Genomic DNA, 22,811 nt, shown 5'->3' with positions numbered 1-22,811 from the left:
AATAGGGGGGTAATAGCAAAAGATGTTACTATAAGTGTTTGATGTTAATATTATTCAAATGTGGTGTATAACGGAGATTTAAAGAAGCATGTAATTGTTAACTTTTGAAAAGAATAAAAAAAGAATTAAAAAAAAAAAAAAAAAAGACCTGAACAGTCCATCTAGTCTGCCCAACAGTCACATTCATTATCAATCTAAGATTAAGTGAACACTTAATCATGGGCTTTCTTTGGTGTTTCTGGTACATTGCCAACATTACCTGACTGACAGATGAAATTGCCAAATATAGAGACTTCCATTGACATCAGAGACTGGCATGGCAGCAAGGGGCTGAAGCTCCGCAGTTGTAGAGCACATTTCTCGGAGGACAAGCAGGCCTTCATATTCTCACATCCTGGGTGACTCATCCGACAGAGTCCGGTGTGGACACTGACTAACTAGTAAGGTAGAAAGTTGTAGCAACATCCCACTTCTGATGCGCTGGTGCCTTCCTGCCTGACACACAAGTGCAGATCCTCCTGTCTTCTTTTTTCCATGAAGTCAAGAGGACGAGTTTACTTATGCTGTCCTCATGTTGCATTTATCACTTCTCAAAGTGCCTTCTCATACAAGTATTTTTTCTTTTTTTAATTTACAGAAGTCTTTATTTAATATAATGAGAGACAATACTATGAACTGCAGGGCACACCCCGCCACTTTTACAATTACAAACCTTCAAACAATGCAACCCCAAAAGTACAATTAGCCCAATTATAGCCACCAACCAGATTCCCAACTCTCATTACATGCACAATCGCACCTAAATCACTTCAAAGATTTATACAGAAACAGAATTTTGAAAATGTAACCCCATCCCCAACCCCCCCCCCCCCACAACTAATAATAGAAAAAAACACCTCCCCACCCTACACCCCCTCCCTCAAACCCCAACCCTCCCAACTTCCCCTGCCTATACCCCCATCACCACCCGTCTTCACCTTGCCAGTAAGCCCCCCTCCCACCTTAAACCAGAGCAAGCCCCCCCTCACGAGCAATGAGACATAAATGGTTCCCAAATAGCCTCCCACCTTGCCAAGGTCCATGTAAGCCGCATTGAGCCACGAGTGGGAAAGCGCGGGGTACAAATGTTGAATGGCCCAAAGTCTCTCCATTTCACAAATGTACCATAGTTTATTCACCCACTTGCAAAGATTTCCAGTGAGCAGTCAACGTGACCCTGGCCGCTAACATAGCATACCTAACCAATAAAGATTGAGATGAAGTTAGGCCAGGTGGCTTTTTCGGAAAGAGGAAAAATTCAGGAGACTACTTGATCTCCCTATCAAGCCAACCCCGGCGTCGGCACCTTAGGGCAAGACCACCAAATGTGGCCCATCGTACTGTTCTGCCCACATCCCCTCCAGCGTCAAGTACCATCTATATAGGACTTTAACTGCATTTTCTATAAGAGGAACAGAAAGAGACATCCCTGACAAAGCAAGTTCCATAGTCTGCCAATCGCCATCACCCAATGTCACACCTAACTCCCGCTCCCACCTCAAGCGGTGTTCAACAGGATGTTGCAGCTGCCCACGTTGATAAGAATATAGGCATGTAATAAGGCCCTTGGTAATGTTAGAATCTTCACACAAGTCCTTCATAAAGGAGTCCTCATGAAGTACCTTCGCCCTAATATCAGCAACCCAAAAGAAGATGTTTTACTTGGGAATAATCTAAATGGCTGTAAAGCAGATATTCAGTTGCACATGAGGGAAAAGTCTCAACTGCTATGGCTATATTTGCACATGAAAGTTCATTGTATAGCACATAGAAAAAGTCATCATAGACTTGAAAAACCCTCTAGTATATACTCAAAAATTATTTTTTTAATTTTTTAAATCAATCTGTGTGTAGGTCTAATTAGACTTGAAACTCTGTGATCATATCAAAATAATATCAGAAAATTGACGATAACAAAAATAACATCACTTAGCTTATCACGAATCATGGAATGATGTCGTTCTAATAAGGCGGTGGATCCAAAAAAATATATATTATGAATGCATTGGTTCCTACGGTCCCGTTTCGTAAATCTTCATCAGGGAACCCGCTAATTCATGGAACCCCGCACCTAAATCGCTGTCAATCAATCAGAACGAAAGAAGGTATAACTAAACAAGGACAAATCCATTGAAACAAATAGTGAGATCAAAATTATCATAATCCCTTAAAAGCAACATCATGTCGTTTTACCTATATTTGCAATGCAATTCCCATGAAACTCGTGTCTTCTGGAAAGAATTGTTGGCGTCCTCACCTGACTTCAGTATGAAATTAAAGAAAACTTTACCCAATCAATGACTGGAGCGTCATATGACGCAAAGATCACTTTGACCAATCATCGACTGCCACGTCAGTAATCACTTTAAATTTAAAGGGCCATAGACTGCCCTCTGCTGTCACAATCCAACACTGAAACAACATTCTCTTTCAAAGAAAAAACATTCTCATTCAAAGAAAAAGTATAAAGAATAAAGAAAAAGTGTAAAGAAAAAGTATAATCCCAATCTGATGTATTTATAGGAATGCTCCCCATTGTATGGTTAAATTCAAACCGCTGGGTTCCAAAGTCTGTAATCTGTGGATCCATCTTTGTTCTGCCTGAAGTAACAGTTTGCTTCGATCTCCACCTCTGATGTGTGCCACCACATGATCTATCACTGTGCATTGAAAATGTTCGAAATTGTGCTTGAACTCTTTGCAGTGAGAGACTAAAGGGGCTCCACATTTTAAAGAATTAATACAGGACTTATGTTCACTCAATCTCGTTTTTAAACTTCTGTCTGTCTTGCCGATATATAGTTTTTCACACGGACATTTGAGAAAATAAATCACGTGATCGGTCTTGCATGTAGTCAAATGTCTGAATTTATATATTTTACCGTCTATTGGATTGCAGAAACTGTCATTTTCAATCATAATATTACAGAAAGAACAGGATCCACATTTGGTGTGAGAACCTGTAACGGTGTTTTTTCTGACCGCAATATCTGCTGGACATAAAAGTTCCCTTAAATTGCGTTCTCTTGAAAAAGCTATCTGTAATTCAGAATTGTTGAATAAAGGATGTTGTTGTACAATATCCCAATTTTTTCTAATTAAATTAGCCACCTCTTCCCCACCCTTCTGATATTTTACAACAAAAGTGTGTTTGCGATTTTTATCTTCAATGCCTGATCTGTTGTTATTAGAAAGTAATAAAGATCTGTTGTTGAATTTCGCTCTTGTGTATGATTTCTTAAGTACATGCACTGGATAGCCTCTTTGATGTAATGAATGGGCTAATGCTTTTGCCTGTTGTTTGAAAAGACTATCATCTGAACAAATTCTTTTGTATCTCAAAAACTGTGAAAAAGGTAAGCTGTCCTTTAAAGTTCTAGGATGACAGCTATTGTATTGCAACATAGTATTTTTATCCGTGGATTTTTTAAACACCGTAGTCTGAAAAACACCTGCTGTCAATTTTATGTCTACGTCCAAGAAATGAATATTAGAGGTTGAACTTTCGCTGGTGAATTGTAAAGCTGGATTCAATCGATTCAACCAGCTAACAAATTGATTTAAGGTGTCCTCATCCCCTCTCCACAGGAGGAAAATGTCGTCAATGAATCGTTTCCATATTAATATAGAATTAGTCCAGTTATGGTTCACGAGATATTTCTCCTCGAACCGTGCCATGTACAGATTAGCCACCGAGGGGGCAAAAGACGCTCCCATCGCTACTCCAGCTATTTGTTGAAAAAATTCATATTGAAAAAGAAAAAAATTTTTTTGTAGCGCTAATCCCGCTAATTCTAATAAAAATTCTGTGGGAATATCATGTGGTCTTGAACGAACTTCTAAAACCTCCTTTATGACTTCAAGCGCTTCAGTCTGGGGTATTGAAGTATATAAAGATTTTACATCTAGAGTGACCATGATGACCTGTGTGTTAGATTCCAAAGTAATATCCTCCAAAATATTAAGAAAATGAGTAGTATCTTTCAAAAAAGCTGGAGTCTGGGCAACAAAGGGCTTCAAAAAATAATCAACAAACACCGAGAGTGGTTCAAGCACCGATCCTCTCAAAGATAAAATAGGGCGGCCCGGAGGTTTTTCTAAATTCTTGTGGATTTTCGGTAGCATATATAGAACAGGAGTTCTAGGATATTTAGAGTTTAGAAATCTGAACTCTTTTCTTGAAAGGAAACCACAAGCTAATCCTTCCATGGTTGACACTTTTATAATGTCTTGCAGTTCCTTAGTGGGATCTTGATCAATTTTCAAATATGTGTCGGAAACTGATAGTTGTGAGAATGCTTCTTCCAGGTAACTGTCTTTGTCCAGCACCACAATGGCTCCCCCTTTGTCAGCCTTTTTAATGACAATTGATTCATCTGCTATTAAATTTTGAATCGATTTTCTTTCTTCTTTGGACAGATTGTCTTTCGTCCACCTCAGGGATTCAGAATAGTTAGTAATGTCTCGTAAAAGGACATCCTTGAAGATTTTCACGATAGGATCCAAAGGTCCTGGAGGCATCCAGGACGATTTTATCTGTATCCTAGAATCCTCAAAGAATACTTGGGAATAAGCAAACACATCCGTAGATGGAAGATCATACACCTGAAACAGGTTAACAAACGAGACAAAGGTCTCATCATCAAAAAATTGACCCCAGGTCCTCAAACCTGCTGAATCCCATCTAGAAAATGGCCCTGTTTCAAGCCCTGGTGGAAAAAGAGGGTTATTTAAAATTGGTGACAATTTAGACAAGATCAAGTCAGGCTTAGCAAAAAGACCATCCCAGTAATAAAAAGTCGTCCCAACAGATGGACAAGTTCCTATTGTGCGATATCTCGAAGGAAGCCACATTTAACACACGTAAAGGGCACGAACCCACCGAGGCCTGCTCCAACCACTACTACTACTACTACTACTTAGCATTTCTATAGCGCTGCCAGGGTTACGCAGCGCTGTACAAGTTTCACATGGGGAAGGACAGTCCCTGCTCAGGAGAGCTTACAATCTAAAGGTTACAAACTATGTAGTCAGTGTAGGTAGCTTACAATCTAAAGGTTATAACTAAGTAGCTTACAATCTAGAGGTTACAAACTATGTAGTCAGTGTAGGTAACATGAATGGGGAAGGTGGTTAGGCGCCAAAGGCAAGGGAGAAGAGATGGGCTTTGAGTAAGGACTTGAAGATGGGCAGGGAGGGCGCATGGCGTATGGGCACGGGAAGTCTGTTCCAGGCATAAGGTGATGTGAGGCAGAAGGGGCGGAGTCTGGAGTTAGCGGTGGTAGAGAAGGGTACAGATAGGAGTGATTTGTCCTGAGAGCGGAGGTTACGAGTGGGAACATACGGGGAGAGGAGGGCAAAGAGGTAGTGGGGGGCTGCAGATTGAGTGCACTTGAAGGTCAATAGGAGAACCTTGAACTGTATACGGTAGCGGATTGGGAGCCAGTGAAGCGACTTGAGGAGAGGGGTGATATGAGAGTATCGGTTCACGCGGTAGACAAGACGTGCGGCGGAATTTTGGACAGATTGAAGGGGGGATAGATGGCTGAGCGGGAGGCCAGCGAGAAGAAGGTTGCAGTAGTCAAGGCGAGAGGTAACGAGCGAGTGGACGAGGGTTCGGGTGGTCTGTTCAGAGAGGAAAGGGCGAATTTTGCTAATATTATAGAGGAAGAAGCGACAGGTCTTAGCTGTCTGCTGGATATGGGCAGAAAAGGAAAGGGAGGAGTCGAAGATGACTCCGAGATTGCGGGCTGAAGAGACAGGGAGGATGAGGGCGTTGTCAACAGAGACGGAAAGTGGGGGAAGAGGAGAAGAGGGTTTGGGTGGAAAAACAAGGAGCTCAGTCTTTGCCATGTTCAGTTTCAGATGCCGGTTGGACATCCAGGCAACGATGTCTGAGAGGCAGGCCGAAACTTTGGCCTGGGTTTCGACTGTGATGTCTTTTGTGTACTCTCATGAAACCATTCAATCGCAGCGCAGGCCTGCGCAGCTTTATAATACCACTGCACATTTGGAACCCCCAAACCTTACCTATTCCTTCTTATTCTTTTTTTTGTTTGTTTTTCCCATCCCTTCTAGTTTTTTTTAGACATTTTTCAGCTATTTTTAAGTTTCCTTTGTTTTAAGGTGTGGCTGCCCGGTTTAGGCTGCAGCCCCGGCCTCAATTTGAATTCTTCCTCTTTTTTCAAAGTTCAAGATGGAGGAATTTAATTTGGCTGAGATATTTTTCGATGTCACAGAAGATCCCCAGTGGTGTCAGGAGGTGCATCAAGGGTAGACGTGTGATTTCTGCCACGGACCCACACAATTGTGATCTCTGTTTGCAAACGCAGGTGAGAATTTAGCAGGTGCAACTGGCTCAAATGGAGCATCTTTTTGGCTCTTTGAAGGCCGGACATCAACGTTAGCATCAGCGGCGTTGACCTCTATGGCTTCTCTGGGAGTATACAGGCTTCAAGTGGGTCTCCACCTGCCTTTACATTAGGTGCTCTTAGAGGCCCCGGGACCGGTCAACATCAGACCTGTATGAATTCAGCGCCATCCTCATCGACAGTGGGGGAAACCCAAGAAGCAAAAGCATCGATCTTCCACGCATGGTGCCAGGAGCACCGAGACATCGGATCCTCCGATACCCAAGAAGTTCCTGCACTGGGAGGAGTGCTCCCTGTCCTTAAAAGAGCAGTCCGGTCACTGACATCTACTCAGACTGCTTCTGCCTCAGCTCCTTGTGACTCTGGGCAAGTCACTTAACCCTCCATTGCCCCTGGTACAAATACATATCTGTATATACTATGTAATCCTGAATATATGTAAACCGCTTTGAATGTAGTTGCAAAAATCCCCAGAAAAGCGGAATATCAAGTCCCATTTCCTTCCCATGCCTTTGCCGATGCCCACTTTTGATGAGTGGTTCATTAGCATTCTCCAGGTGGAGCTGGCGCAGTTGCTGCAGGGGGCTCCTGCTTTGGCATCAAGGTCACTTGTGCTACTGCTGGAGCAGCACCAGGCCTTCTCTGAGGCTTCATTGATGCCAGTGCCTCGCTGGGTGTCAACGTCAGTGTCTGGACAGGGAGCTTCCCTGGAGTCTGAGAGTAGGGCTGTCCCTCGAAGCTCCTCGGAGTGTGGACCTCGTTCCACCAGAGAGAGGTCAGCACAGCCTCATTCACCTACTCCTGAGTATGGTGAAAAGTCTGATTGGGACCACTCAAGGGAGTGAAATGAAGATCCATGTTACTTCTTGGAGGAGGAGTCATATGAAATTTCATCTGATCCCGCCACTCAAGAGAGATGGAAGTCTCCACCAGAGGCACATATTTTCACCAGTTTTGTGAGGGAGATGGTGGCGGTCATCCCATTTAAGTTGGAGATGTAGTAGGAGCCTAGAGCAGAGATGTTCCTAAGAAGGTATATATGCAGTATTGTACCAGAAGGCTCCCAGATTCGACAAGGCGTGGTTGCCCCACAACTCCATTTGAGTTGGATTTGACAAAGCACGGTTGCCCTACAACTCAAATCCACTCTCAAATAGGGCAAGATTTCTTTCTCATGCCTTTGCATTTCTGGAGCGTGAGGCTAGAACATTAGATATGTTTGGGAGGAAGACTTTTCAGGTTTTGATTCTTGTTGCCCACATCCAGTTCTACCAGCTCTATACGAACCTTAATTTTGAGTCTCTGATAAACAGTACACTGACTTTGGCGGACTCTGCCCCTTCAGATCAGGCCGCAGAGCTTCGCCAGCTGGCCAACAAGCAGATGGAGCATAAGAGTAGCCATACTGGGTTAGACCATTGGTCCTCCTAGCCCAGTATCCTGCTTCTAGCAGTGGCCAATCCAGATCACAAGTACCTGGCATAAACCCAGATAACAACAGCATTCCATGCTACCAAACCAAGGGCAAGCAGTGCCTTCCCCCATGTCTGTCTCTATAGTGAACTATGGACTTTTCCTTCAGGAACTTGTCCAAACCTTTTTTAAACCCAGATATGTTAACTGCTGTTACCACATCCTCCGGCAGCGAGTTTCAGAGCTTAACTATCCTTTGTGTGAAAAAAATATTTCCTCCTATTGTTTAAAAGTATTTCCATGTAATTTCAATTAGTGCCCCTGTTCTTTGTACTTTTTGAAAGAGTGAAAAATCGATTAACTTTTACCTGTTCTATACCACTTAGGATTTTATAGACCTCAATCGCATTCCCCCTCAGCCGTCTCTTTTCCAAGCTGAAGTATAGGCATTGAGCTTTCCAGGAGCACCTGTGATAATTTTGATGTTGCATTCAGATTCTCTGGAATGGGTGTGGGGATGCTCAGACTCCATTGGCTGTGTTTGTCTTACCTGAAACCAGCGGTTCAAGAGAGATTGTCATCCCCTCGGTATGGCACGTCCAACTTGTTTGGAGGGAAAGTGGAGGAGGTTGCTGTCCTCATTAAAAAAAAAAAAAATCATACAGAAACTATCCACACTCTCAGCACATTCTTCTTCAGCAAGAAGATTTTTGACCAGGTCTAGGTAGTGTACCTACTACTCTCAAGGCTTCGGTACCCGCCTCCCGCTCATTCTAAGGTCCAGTGTCCCAGGCCTTGCCAGCCTTGCCAGCCTCGTCCTCAAAAGTGCTGGCTTCCCAGTCAAAGCAGGGCATGGGCTTTTGACTGGGTCCAAAAGAGCATAGCCACTCAAAATGTATCTGCCCCGGATGACCTTCCTGTCGGAGGTAGGTGCATTTTTTACCAACACAGATGACCCCTTGTAACATCCGACTGGTGGGTTCTTCAAGTAGTCCATCTCAGGTAGGCACTAAATTGGTTTTGGAGACCTCCAAATTGCCCACTGAGAATGTTGTTCATCAGCTCTCAGCACAGGCAGGTACTCGCAGAGGATCTCTCTGCCCTTCTTCAGGTTCGAGCAGTTGAACCCGTACCACCAGGGAAAGAAGGGAAGGGATTCTATTCCAGGTACTTCCGTGTAACCAAAACAAAACAGGTGGATCCTGGCCCATCCTAAACCTAAGGTACCTGAAGAGATTCCTAGTCAAAGAGTTGAGGATGCTTTCCATGGACATCCTCTAATTTGGGAAAATGATTGACTATGCTTTCTGGAATTAAAGGAAGCCTGTACCCATATTTTGAAACTTCCAAGTCATAGAAGGTATCTCAAAGTGGGAAAAGCCACTACTAGTATCACATTCTGCCTTTTGGCCTAGCGTCTACACCCTGAGTTTTCACCCAAGTGTCTGGCGATAGTTGCAGTGTATCTACACAAACTGGGGGCAAGGGGGCAAAATTTTCCCGGCTCAGCCTCCAAAGGTGGGGGGCCAGGCACCGGCAAGCTTCTTCTTGTCTGCATGCTTCCGGGTCTGTTCTCTCCCCTGCTCCTGTGTGCCGCTCAGGACCCGGATGATTGCATTAGTGAAATCATCTGGGCCTCAACTCCTGGCATAGACAGGAGCAGGCAGGCAGAAAGAGGCTTGCAGGCCCCCCCATAGAGACAAGAGACAGAAAGGTAAGGGGTGGACTGGAGGGACCGGTGATGCAAGTGAGGGGGAGGGGGGGTGGTCCAGTTCTGCCCTGGGCCCAGCTGTTTTTCTCAGCGGCCTTGACTGGGGGTCCAGGGCAGAACTGGGCCACTATCCCATCCCCCCACTCGCATCACTGGTTCCGATGCGACAGTCTGTTCGGACAGGCAGTTCTGCAGAATGTGTTTGTTTAGAATCCAGCTCCACCCTCCTAGGCGCTGTTTTATTCTGTTCCAGGCGGCAACTATTAGTCTCAACATTTTGAGACTCAGTTATCCTAGCTTTCTTGTTTTGGTGATCTGGGTAGGTAGGGATTCTCAGATGTGAGAATATGAAGGCCTGCTTGTCCTCAGAGAAAGCAAAGATACTTACCTATAGCTGGTGTTCTCCGAGGACAGCAGGCCAATTATTTTCATATACCCTTCCATCTCCCCTGGTAGTTGTCTTTAGTAATAGGCTTTTTGCTTTTTCACCTGACTGTAGTACCTGCACTCGTGTGTCTAGTGGGATGGCACCAGTATATGCATGGTGGGACACTGCTAGAACTTTCTACCTTACTAGATAGGCAGTGTCCGCATGGGCTCCATCGAATGACATCACTCCAGATGACCTTGCAGTGGTGGGGAAAATAGAACAAGTAATTCAGGAATATTTCTGAAAAATGATCCTTGGGAATATAGTCCACAGATTATTTGGGAATGCCTTAAAACAGTTTTACAGGGAGAATTTATTGAGATAAGTGGAGAAAAAGAAGGCGAGGGAGGCTAGTCTGATTGGAGTTGCGCACATTAGAACAACATCATCAATTGTCTAAAGGGGACAGATTAATAGGGCTAAAACTGCAATAAGTGAGGTCTGAACCTGGGGAGCAGCAAGTTATTAGCCCATAGATTGAAAGTCCAGCAGACCAGAAATAATAATTTAAATATTAAGGAGGATAATGAAGTGGTCTATACGAAGGAAGAGGAGCTTCAACAGCAGTTTATTCAGTTTTATCAGCAGCAGTTTATTGTTTTATCAGTAATTATATATCCCAGAATTTAGGGCAGCCAATGTTGACATAAGTTATCTTCCTTCGTTGATGAGGACATTTCAAGCACCCTGGAGGGCACGGTAAAGGAGGAAGAAGTGTATAGGGCTCTTAAGGCTCTCAAAGTGGGTAAATCTCCAGGCCTGGAAGGGTTTTGGGGCCTTTGTTTTTTTACAAAAAGCTTAGTCCTCTCTTAGTACCTCTACTAGTGAAATTATTTAATTCCTTTGAACAAGGGGAGCAGTTACCCTATTATATGAGATTGGCTGGGATCACTATTCTTCCTGAGCCTGGTAAGGATGCCTCCTTGTGTGGCAGCTATCGGCCTATCTCACTTTTGGGGCTGGGTACTAAACTATTGTCTAGAGTGCTAGCTGAACTTGTGGTAAAAGTCATACTTGCACTGATTCATCTAGATCAAATAGGTTTCATAGCAGGACAATAGGCTGGGGATGTGATAAGATGGGTCCTCAATATTATTTGGAAGGCGAAGAAGGAGAAAGTACATCTGATGGCGATTGCAGTAGATGCTGAGATGGCATTTGATCGGGTGTATTGGCCCTTCATGCTCCAGGTCCTAGAGAAAGTGGGGACTGGTCCCCGATTCCTCACGTGGACAAAAACACTGTACACCACCCCTCTGTCCTGTGTTAAGGTGAATGACAGATATTCTCTTGTGTTTGAATTAGGTAGGGGGCAGTCATGTCTTGTACCTCTTTCACCTTTATTATTTGCGCTAGTGGTAGAACCCTTAGCTCAGGTTATTAGGGAGTGTCCCCGGATCATTAGTTGGAGAGTAAGGATTGTCAGCATAAGATTTCCTTGTTTGCTGATGACATTCTGGTCACAGCACATGCTATGAGAAAAATATTAGGGGCTTTACAGTGTTTAATGGGGGGATATGGGAAAATGTCAGGATTTAAGGCCAACCTGTCCAAAACAGAAATTCTTAATATATTGGGCCTGTTGGGAGAGAAATGGGAGTTTCTGTTTTAAACGGGAGTTCCTCTTTCAATGGGTGGATTTATCTGTTAAGTATTTGGGAGTGCAATTAGGGGGAGATTATAAGATGCTCTGTAAATGGAATTTTGATCCATTGGTAGTCTAGCTTAATAAGGATAAATTATACTTATCTTGGATGGGGAGGATGGAGGTAGTTAAAATGATGGTCCTGCCTAAATTTGTTTATTTCTTTCAGGCTTTACCGATACATTTCGCCAGGAGCCTTTAGGTTATGGCATCATAATTTATTTTTTTTTGAGGGGAGAAGAAGCCCAGAGTGAGCAGGCAGGTATTATGTTTGTCCAAAAGATAGGGTGGGATGGGGGTTCCAAATCTGGAGAGGTATTACTGGGCAGCCCAATTGAGAGCACTCATTGATGTTTGCACAACTCCGGGAAACAGTGCTTACATTTAGAACAAGGAGGCGATATGGAGGGAATGCAGGGAATACCCTTTGAACATTTACCATGGGTAGGCTTTACGGGAAGAGTTACGGAACTTGGATAATCCATTCACTAAGGTTACCTTGGCCATCTGGACTAGGTTAAAGCCCGGGTTGTTGGATGGGAAGACAGAATTCTTTTTTCTTCCTTTGCAGTATGCAAAAGTCTTTGTGCCAGGAAGGGAGGTGAGGGTCTTTCATAGTTGGAAGCAGTAGGGACAATGTTATTTTGGGCAGTTGGTCCATCAGGGACAGGTATTATTAGCCTTTCCAGTGTTACAGAAATATTTCTCCCTATATTTTCTTGGGATGTGTTTCCATATTTGCAGGCAAAGAATTTTCTCCATGTGAGGGATTTAGTGGGACATGTGGGAGGGGATTTGAGTGCATTTGAATGGGTGTTGGGGGGATAATTTATCTCATTTATAAGTTATTAGTTCCTCTCTGAATATGGTCTTGTCATCTGACTCTGGTAAGAGAGGCTGAACGGTGTTGGTGCCATTAGAATTCAGCTCCCACTGCAGAATTGTTAAGTGTAGTTGTTTGTCATTGTATATGTGGTAAACTTGTCCTCAGATATCCTGGTTTTGGAAATCGTTTTTTGATTATGCTAAGGGAATGTTAAACGAGCCGATTGTCCCAAACATGGAGATAGTGTTATTGAATGTCAAGATTGACCTTGATGAGCATAACAGGCTCTTAATTCTGACCTTCACAGCTGCCAGAATGGTGGTATATGCTAATTGGAGGAATGGTGGAGATTAGGGGTGGTGGTGGTGGCAGCAGCAGCAACAGTGTGGGGGTCTGGGGGGTCCTATCTCTCCACCAGCAGGTTAAAGACAAACTAGCTTACTTGTGCGAGTGCTGTAGACTAACAGTGCTACATCGCACTATGAGGGACTCCTGTAAGAAACTCTGGACGTGTTTTTTGAATACACAGTGACAGGTGGGGTGGGAAGTGGGTGTTTGGATCATGTTTGTATCTGGTAGGTGTATTTTTTTGGGGGTGGTGGTGGTGGTGGTATCTGGGGCAAGAATTTGTGTACCATATTTTACCTATGCAGTGGAGTAGCATGGGGGGGGGCGGGGTTACTCCAAATATTTGAAAAATGTAACCGTTATCTTGCTGGTGTGATTGCTTTGCATTCTAGACACTGAAGAGCTACCTGTGTCCTTCTGATAAATACAGTTTGTTTTACAAATAAAAATTTTTTAAAAACCTGCCAAATGTAGGGGTCCATCTGCTAAGTTGCGCTAATGATAATGATTAGTGTGCGCTAAATGATAAGATGCCCATTATATTACTATGGGCACCTTATCATTTAGCACGCGCTATATCTGTTAGCGCACCTTAGTCAAAGGACCCCTTACAGACTAACATAACTTGTAAAATACATTTAACGCCTCAATGACACTGGTTGATGCCCCTTAGATTGTAAGCTCCTTCGAGCAGGGACTGTCCTTCTTTGTTAAACTGTACAGCGCTGCGTAACCCTAGTAGCGCTCTAGAAATGTTAAGTAGTAGTAGTAAGCCTCCCCTCAGCAGTAACCTGTTCCTGGAATCTTGAATTCTTGATCCTTTCAGAAGGTTTGAATATGAACAGCTGCAAGTTTCAGGGCCAAACAGGGTTATGAATTTTAAAAATACAGATTATTTTTATGCTGGGTTTTTTTTCAAATGGACTAAATGACTTTTCTGCTTGTGTAGGTGTTGAAATCCTAGGCATCTAACCAGAAGAAGGTGGGAGAGAGTTCATTCTGTGGCTTCTTTCATTGCAGCAAACGAAATAGAAATCTTCTGTAGTAAAATATGGTTTATCTTAGAAGTTTCAGGACTCTGGGAGTTAAGGGTTAACATGTTCTTTTCTCTTTCAGTATGAAATGTACACTATTGAAAGGAATGCCGAGCGGACGGCATCAGCAGGCAGGCTATTGTATGATATGTAAGTATAGAAGAACATAAGATAGACTTTTGGTCAGATCCAGCATGCAATATTGAGCCCAGCATTCTGGGTTCTGACAGTGGCCAGTCCAGATCACAGAAAGCTATTAGGATCCCAATGGGTAGGTTCATTACTTGTTGCTCACACCCAGAGATAAGCAGTGGTTTTTCTAAGTCTGCATGGCAGTAATAATTTATGGACTTCTTGGAATTTATTAATTTCGCTTTTAAGCCCAGTTATGCTAGATGCCTTGGTAAGGTCTGGCAACAAATTCCACAGTGATTGTTCATTGAATGTAAACATACTGTTTGAAGGAGTAAACAACCCCACTTGTGAGGAAAAATAGATCTCTGTCATATCCCTCTGTTTTCTCTTTTCCAAGCTGAAGAGCCCTAATCTGTTTAGCATTTTCTAATAAGAAACCCATTCCACCTTTCTTTATTATGTTTGTCTCCCTTCTCTGTACTTTTTCTATTTCTTCTGTATTGTTTCTGAGTTTGGGTGGTTAGAACTACTCAAGGTGCCACTGCACAGAGGCATTATGAATGCTATGTTTTATTCTCTCTCCTTTTAAAAATAATAACTAACATTCTGTTTGTTTTTTGACTACTGCACACTGACCTAAGGATTTCAACATACTGTCCACAATGATTTCAAGATTCTTTTCCTGGGTGCCGACTCCTAATATGAAACTCAGCGTTATGTATCTATAGCTAGGGTTGTTGTTTTTTTTTCTATCTATATCACTGTGCACTTGTCTGCTTTAAACTTCATCTGACATTTAGATACTAAGTTCTCCAATCTGAAAAGATCTACAGTTCCTCAAGAGACTACTTGAGTTTGAATTCTTTCAGTTATTTTTGCTTTCTCTGTAAATTGAATTTCCATGACTTTATTTCCCACTATTCCAGGACGAGTGGGTAGTCATGTCCATCGACCAGCAGGTGGAGACAGATACAGAACTGAGCCCTAGTACATAGCCCACTGCTACTAGCCCAGTTCCTCAGTATCTTCTATCTCCAGCAGGTAGATGGACAAACTACTGTCTCGTCCTGGAATAAGGAAAGAAAATTATCAGGTAAGTCCTAATTTCTTTTAATTCACTTCTCCAGAAACTGTATTTCCCTTGTGATTAATACTGTATTTAAAGTTATGTAGTGATTTTCAGATGCAGTTTTTTGTCATTCAACTTTCAAGTTTCTTGTAATGTGCATTAACCTGTCAAATAATATAAAAAGGTATAAAAAAAGTTGTGTTGTAGAGTATGAGGCTGTCAAACATTAGGATGACCTGACATGGCTCTGTTTTGGTGAGAGTAATACCTGTGTCAGGGCTTAGGTATAGGTACATAAAAATTTTACATAAATAGAAAGCTACATCCAATCACATAAAATAACAATGATTGCATAAATATATATTAAGTTCTCTTCTGTACTTTCCATGTTTAGGGTCTTTAAGGAGGAAAAGGCTGTTTGGTATACATTGAGGCATATTTTCAAAGCACTTTGGGAGGCTAAGTTCCATAGGTTTCTATGGAACTTTGGGAGGCTAAGTGCTTTGAAAATGAGCCTCTTTATGACTTTAGTGTATCGCTTTGTCACCTCCTAAACCAATTTCTTCATTAGCCAAAAACGCCTGAGACAGAAAAGGGTTTTTTCCTCCTTTTTTCCTTATCTTTAAAAATATATTTTACAATTTACTTCAGAATTCATTTATTCCTTATCTATATTTCCCTTATGTTGTGTGAAGGGCAACATTGGTACTTATCTTATAGAGTAGTGCTGTCTGTATAGGTCTGCTCAACAGAGTGTCTCCGTTTCGGTTGCTTCGTCAGGAGACAAACCTTCTTGCACTATTTTTCCATGCCCTATTGAAAGCAAAACAATTGTTAGTTCATGGCTTTACTGTATTTTAGATAGTCTTTCATTCTTCATTTAATCTATTATGGAGCTTGATTCTTTTTCTTACCCCTTGTCATTATCTGGCGTTTTTGTTTCCGAATGACAGTTAAATTCTGTCGCCTTTTTTTTGTTTTAAAGGGATGGTGTTTTCTCCTAGCCTATCGGAGAGCTTGGTGTTTGATCAGCTGATTCTCTGCATACTGTGACGTAAGATTGATACTTGATCAATTTGTTTAAATGAATATTCTCCACTCAATCCTGTTGTTCAAGCCTTTAGAATATAGGAGGAGATAGTGACCGTAAATTGACGCAACTAGAACAGAGATGGATATACAGGTTACAAGCCCTATATCCTAAAGGCTTGAACAACAGGATTGAGTGGAGAATATTCCTTTAAACAAATTGATCAAGTATCAATCTTACGCCACAGTATGCAGAGAATCAGCTGATCAAACACCAACATAAATCATTTAAAAATACAAAACTGTGGAAATTATATTTGACAAGTGTATGAGTCAGCATTGAGACGAGAAGTTATGAAAGAATTCATGAACATGAGAGGCATACCTCATAGCATAGACTGCTGTTATAATAGGACAGCGGCACCCTTGAAAGCCACTCGGGGAAGTGGCACTGAAAGGAAGGCAAAATCAGGCGCTTACTTAGTAAGAAATCTGTTACAGGAGTGTTGAGCAGGGACTGTCTTTTCTTCATGTTCAGTTGTGAAGCGCTGCGTACAACTGGTAGCGCTATAGAAATGATTTATTGTAGTAGTAGTACTAGTGTTTAAAAACTGCTGCCTTCCTAAGCGAAAGGAGGAGAAAGGATGGGGGGAGAGGAGAAGGGAAAAAAGGAAGAAAGGGAGGAGGGGAAAGGGAACAGGGAACAAAGGATAAAGGGGAAAAATTAGAGAAAGAAAAGATGGAAAGTTCAGAGAGAGTGCTGAAGCAAAGAATCAAAGACATGACCAACTAGTGTAAACAGTAATCAAGTGAATAGAAAAATACTCCGTGGCTGACATTACTTGCTAGAATAAAAATGCTGATGTAAAAACGTAAACGCTGGGAAACAGAAAAGTGCAGTGGAGGAAAGCAACCTGGCTCACAGACGATGGTACTAAAACAAAGTGACACTGGAAGATTGTAAAGCCACGTGCGTGAAACTATATAAAAAATATACTACTTAAAACCACCATTCTGGTTTCAGTGCACCTATTAATTATTTATGAGAGCACTTGATGTCGCTTATGAATTATTTAATTTATATCCCACATTTTTTCCAATCAAATCAGGTTCAATGTATCTTTCATATTATTAAACTAGCAGTACAAATTAGTCAGTGAATACATAAGTATAAAAGACTTTTATGGTTGAAATAAACAATGATTAATTAGAATGTGATAATTTGAAAGAATAACATTATGAAGTGAAAAAGAATGGAAATGGACACATCGGGTTTGAATTCTTCCTTATAGGGGGTGGGGTCCATCAGTAAAAAATTTCTTAAAAAGAAAGGGTTAAAAAAAAAAAAGGATTTCCGGTATTGTAAATAATTGTGCTCCCATCTGACTTCAGGAGGGAGTTCCACCATTTGGTACATTGGTTAGGGAACCCTGTCGTGAAAACTGATTTATATACCACATTTTTGCAACTAGGATAATGGAGGGTTAAAATAGTCTCTGGATCCAGGAATAGCGTTACGTAAAGGTAGATTAAAGATTGCCTATAATCTGGGGTTAACCAATATAGAGTTCTGAAAATGAAAACACAAGAGTTTAAAGGCTGTTCTGGCTCTTATAGGGAAACAGTGTAGTTTCTTGAGCAGAGGAGATGCTTTCTCAAAACGTTTGACCTTGTAATCAAGTCTGGCTGTGGTGGTTTGGGCTGTTTGTAATCTTTTCAAGGTCAATTCTTTGCAGCTGGCATAAATGGCATTTTGCAGTAATGAAAGTGTGACCGTACTAATGATTGTACCACGGTTCTGAAGATATCATTAGGGAAGAGAGATCTGATTATGTTTAACCTCCACATTACTCTGAATGCTTTTGCTATGACTGCTTGAACTTGGACATTGAAAAGCATATGAGTCTATTATTACTTGTAATATCTTTAGTTGTGACTCCAATGGATAAGTTACTTGACTGATGGTAAAACTATGGTAATGTACAGAGTGAAAGGGATTAGATAAGATCAAGAATTTTTTTCTTTCTCTATTTAATTTGAATTTAAAGGTGGAGGCCCAATTTTTCGCTTACTGACGTTTTGACGGCAATTTGGTCTTTAAATAACGGACCCTCACTATGGCAATTTCTTCTATACTGCATTGGGTTGCGGTTCTTTGTGGCTATAGGAGGTGAACCTTTTTCAAATGAAGGAAAACTCTGGAATGAGAGGGCATATGATGAAGTTAAAAGGAAATAAGACTTAGGAAGAATCTAAGAAAATACTCTTTCATGGAAAGGGTGGTGGATGCATGGAATGGCCTCCTGGTGGAAGTCATGGAGATGAAGACTGTGTTGGAATTCAAGAAAGCATAGGACAGACATGTGGGATCCCTTAGGAAAAGGTGGAGTTAGTGGTTACTGTGGAAGGGCAGACTGGATGGGCCATTTGTCCCTTATCTGCCATCATGTTTCTGTGTTTCATGAAATCCTTTGTGAATCTGATGCAAATAGTGTATTTTCTTTTATAGTTAGAGCTCCGGTCACACCCGGGCTCCACACTCCGCCGTAGTTTCATTTTGTTTAGTACCGTCGTCTGAGAGCCAGGTTGCTTTCCTCTGCTACACTTTTCTGTTTTCCCTGCTGCACTTCTCTGTTTCTCGGCTAAGTTTTTGTGTCCGCATTAGCATTCTTATTCCAGCAAGTCATGTCTGCCACAGAGTAGTTTTCTATTCACTTGGTTACTGTTGACGCTAGTTGGTCATGTCTTTGATTCTTTGCTTCAGCACTCTTGCTCAACTTTCCATCTTCTCTTTCTCTAATTTTTCCCCTTTATCCTTGTGTTCATTTTTCTTCCTGTTCCTTTGTTCCCTGTTTCCTTTCCCCCCCCCCCCCCACCCCCCCCCCCCCATCCTTTTTTCTCCTTTGGCTTAGGAAGGCAGCTGTTTTTAAACACTTCTGTACAAAGTAAGCACCTGATTTTGCCTGCCTTTCAGTGCCGTTACTTCACTCAAAAGGCAGTTGTTTGAGTGACTCAATTCTGATTCATATACGTGTCAAATGTAATTTCCACTGTTTTGTGTTTTTAAATGACTTATGTCTGGATATAATTGTTTCCTTTTTTTTTTATCCATTGAGGTGTTCATCGTGTTTGATGTTTACCACTGACACTGCTTTAGATATGTATCCACCTTTTGGTCCCATGTTTTTAAATTCATAATTAATTTCTATTATAGTATTTATTACTATTTGTTTTTACTAATGTTTAACACAGAATGCATTGATTTTAATATGTTTTATTTATTTTTAAATATATATTTAATTTATTTATGCAATCATTATTTTATGTGATTGGATGTAGCTTTCTATTTGTTATATTTTTATGTGTCCATAAACCTCTGAATCAAGCAATACTTTCACTGAAATATGGCTGTGTCGGGTCATATTTTGTGCTGTCTATACTGGTTGGAATAAAGATTGCTTGGTTCTACAAGAATTTTGTAGCCTCCAGGTATCTAACAACAATGTATTAGTCTATTAAATCTCCTTTAACACAAATAGAAGGTGACTGGAATTGGTTGCTAGTGTTTTTGTGCATTTGTTTTAAATTGTTCATGATTTTTCAGGCAATTTTTGGATCAACTTCTGTTTACTTGAAGCAGGCTTTTGAATATTACTACCCTGCCAGAGCATTAGGTTCCGAGCTCTATGGTTTTGTTATCGGTGACACATCGTACCCAAGTGCATTTGGAGAGCAATTACTAGAGAGGCTGTGTTCTCTGCTATTGGACCTTATTTATGGAACCAGTTGCTAGAACAGATGCATCATGTGTCAGAGTTTTCTCATTTTAAGCAACAGCTAAAGACATTCATTGGGCCTCCTTCGGATGAAGGAAGTAGTGCTGTGGCTGAATTGCATGGGATATGAATTACTTGAAAAGAGGTGTTTTTATTGTTTTTATTAATTTATGTGTTATATTATGCATCCATTTTTTGTACTCCATCTAGATAATAGGTGAGTTAAAGTATTAAAAACAAACAAAAAATCCCATAATCCTGTTCGTCTATAAAAAGCCACAAAATGGCTTGTCACTGTTCTCGACAGAGCTCCTTCATTACACACTTCATGTTCTTAGTGGAATCTTATTTATTCTGTACTTTTGATAACTTTGTTGTAGGTTTGTGAATTTTCCAGACCAGCCAGTGGTATGGCGGGAGATTAGTGTGATTACATCAGCCCTCCGGAATGACTCGCAGGATAACAAGCAGACTCAGTTTTTAAGAGGTAAGCTTAATTGTCACTGATAGATGAATGAACTGGTGATGTGAACTAGAAATAAGCCTTAATGAATTGGCCTCTGAATATATTCCCCACTTTGGACTAGATTCTGTATATGGCGCCCAAATAAAATAAGTGCTATGCACTATTCTATAAATTGCACTCCAAATTGGGTGCTGTTTACAGAACAGCGCCAGGAGCTGCACCTAACTTCTAGGTGTGAGGATTTACACCAACTGAAACCTGGTGTAAATCCCTGCACCTAAATTAGGTACAGATCAGGTGTATTCTGTAACACTGTGATTAATTTCTTGGAATGTCCATGCCCCTTCCATGGCTCCTTTCATATCTGTGCACTAAAATTTACGTGCACATCTTTATAAAATGCGCTTAGGAGGTCACGTGATGTGTTGAGGAGAGCGGATGGACGGTGCTGTCTCTCCCAGGCCCCGCTCACCCACCCGATCGTAAAAAGGAAGCACGGGTCAACGACACCCCAGAATCTGAAGCAGTAGAGATATAGCTGTATATGGACTCGTATGTCACAAGATCCGGAGCGGGCATGCCGGGGAAAGTGAATAAAAAAGATGCCGAGAAAACGCAAGAAGCCGGCGAAAGCAAGATGGCGGCGAGCCCGGTATCATCACTGCCCGCACCCAGCTTCTCGGCCCAGCAATTAGAACAGCTGACGAGGGCAGTAAAAGAAGCGCTGGAGCCTCGGCTTGTACAGTTCTCAGAACAACTAACGGTTCTGGAAAATCACCTCGAGGAGACAACTGCGCGAACGGAGGAGCTAGAGGCCAGAGTGTTGGTGATTGAGGACGGAGAAACAGCATGAGGAAATCAATTAAAGGAGCTACAAGACAAAACACATGCACAAGAACAGCAAATCGGTGAGCTGGAAAATCGATCACGGAGAGACAACCTGCGAATAGTGGGTTTGCCGGAAACCATACCGGACTTGCTCCCCACGCTGCTGGAGAAATGGCTAAAAGCAGAGTTTGCTCTGTCGGATGCCATATAGCCACTCTGTTTGGAAAGGACACACAGGGTGGGCCGCAAGGGAGCCCGACCAAATCAAGCAAGATTAGTTATCCTGAAAGTGCACAACTTTATTCACAAATCCGAAATCCTCCGCGGAGCAAGACAGAAAAGAGATAAACTAAAGTATGAGGGAGTGCCAGTAAAAATTTTCCAAGATTACTCGAGGGCACTGCAATAAAAAAGAAAGGCCTTCAACCACATTTGTGCGTCATTGGTAGCGGCACAGAAACGTATTGCCTTGGTATACCCAGCCATATTAAGAATACAACATGAAGGCACATGGCATGCTTTCAACATAGTGGAAGCAGCCCAAAACTTCATGAAGGACAAGAGCTTAGTGACCTGAAAGTGCGGGCACGTAAGCCTTTCATAGAGAGGTGAAGGAGATGTACAAGCATGTCATAAGTGAATTTGTTTATAAGGGGTGCAGTTGGGCAGGTGTTATTGGTGGAAATTTGTTGTTGAACTGGTGGCGGGAGGCGGGGGGGGGGGAGGCTAACATCATAGTGATCACTGTCTAATTCCCTGTTGGTAGGAAGAGAGGGAAAGATGAGGGGACTAGGGGAGGGAGGGAGAGGGATCTGAAGGGGGGGAGGAAGAGATAACCCATCCTAGGAGAACACAAGAGGAACGGACATGTGAGTGGAGGAGAGTAAAGCAGCTGAGGCATACGATGAGCAGGGTAATGAGGACAACTGCGGGAGGACCATGTATGGGACTGCTGGGTGGGGCTGGGCACCTGGTAGTTGGGGGTATAGCGAAGTATGAGACAGGGATATCAGAGGTAAAGAGTAATCAAGTGGAATGTGGGGGGGATTGTCACTCCAGTAAAGAGAGCAAAAATTCTGACAGCTTTAAAATGACATAAGGCAGATATTGCCTGTCTACAAGAAACTCGCCTACCAGAAGAAGAACACCAAAAATTGAAAAGGTTGTGAGTGGGGGAGGTAATCTCTACATCATCCACAGAGCGCAAGGGAGGAGTAGCTGTTCTGATTAGGAGAGGATTGGCAGCGAAGACAACTAATATCCAGGGACCCCCAGGGCCAATATGTAATAATACATCTGTGGCTACAAAATAGAGAATTCTTGTTAATATCTATGGCCCAAACAACTACGATGCAGAATTTTATCAACAGATTAGAAAAATATGTATGCCATACAGCTCACTTAAAGTACTGCTGATGGGAGACTTTAATCTAGTCGCAGAACCCATCCTGGATTGCACAAACCCACGTATGGCCCATAGAGGGGGGCCGCGAGCCAAGGTACTCCCAATACTCATGAAGTCCCTTAGCCTGATCGATGTGTGGCGGGCGCTGCATCCAGGGGAACGTGATTATACGCATATATCACGGACACACGAGACCTCCTCCCGGCTAGACTATATCTTTCTAGATGTAAGAGCATTTACCTGGGTAGCAGGAGCACAAATAGGGCAGAAAGAAGTTTCAGACCAC

The 22,811-nt window shown here is 42.2% G+C and overlaps 1 protein-coding gene across 2 annotated transcripts in view; it reads left to right on the top strand.

The window, feature by feature from the left end:
* The window catches only part of INTS10 (integrator complex subunit 10), a 328,250-nt gene that overhangs the window by 20,869 nt on the left and 284,570 nt on the right, over window positions 1–22,811 (top strand). For both annotated transcript variants that reach the window (XM_030194553.1, XM_030194554.1), the window contains exons 2-3: window positions 13,900–13,967; window positions 20,207–20,313. In XM_030194553.1, the coding sequence (XP_030050413.1) occupies window positions 13,900–13,967; window positions 20,207–20,313 (175 nt within the window). The remainder of the gene's footprint in view (window positions 1–13,899; window positions 13,968–20,206; window positions 20,314–22,811) is intronic.

The sequence above is a fragment of the Microcaecilia unicolor genome, chromosome 2 (genome assembly GCF_901765095.1).
Source record: "Microcaecilia unicolor chromosome 2, aMicUni1.1, whole genome shotgun sequence".
In the NCBI taxonomy this organism is placed as follows: domain Eukaryota; kingdom Metazoa; phylum Chordata; class Amphibia; order Gymnophiona; family Siphonopidae; genus Microcaecilia; species Microcaecilia unicolor.
This window is presented reverse-complemented; position numbering and strand designations above follow the sequence as displayed.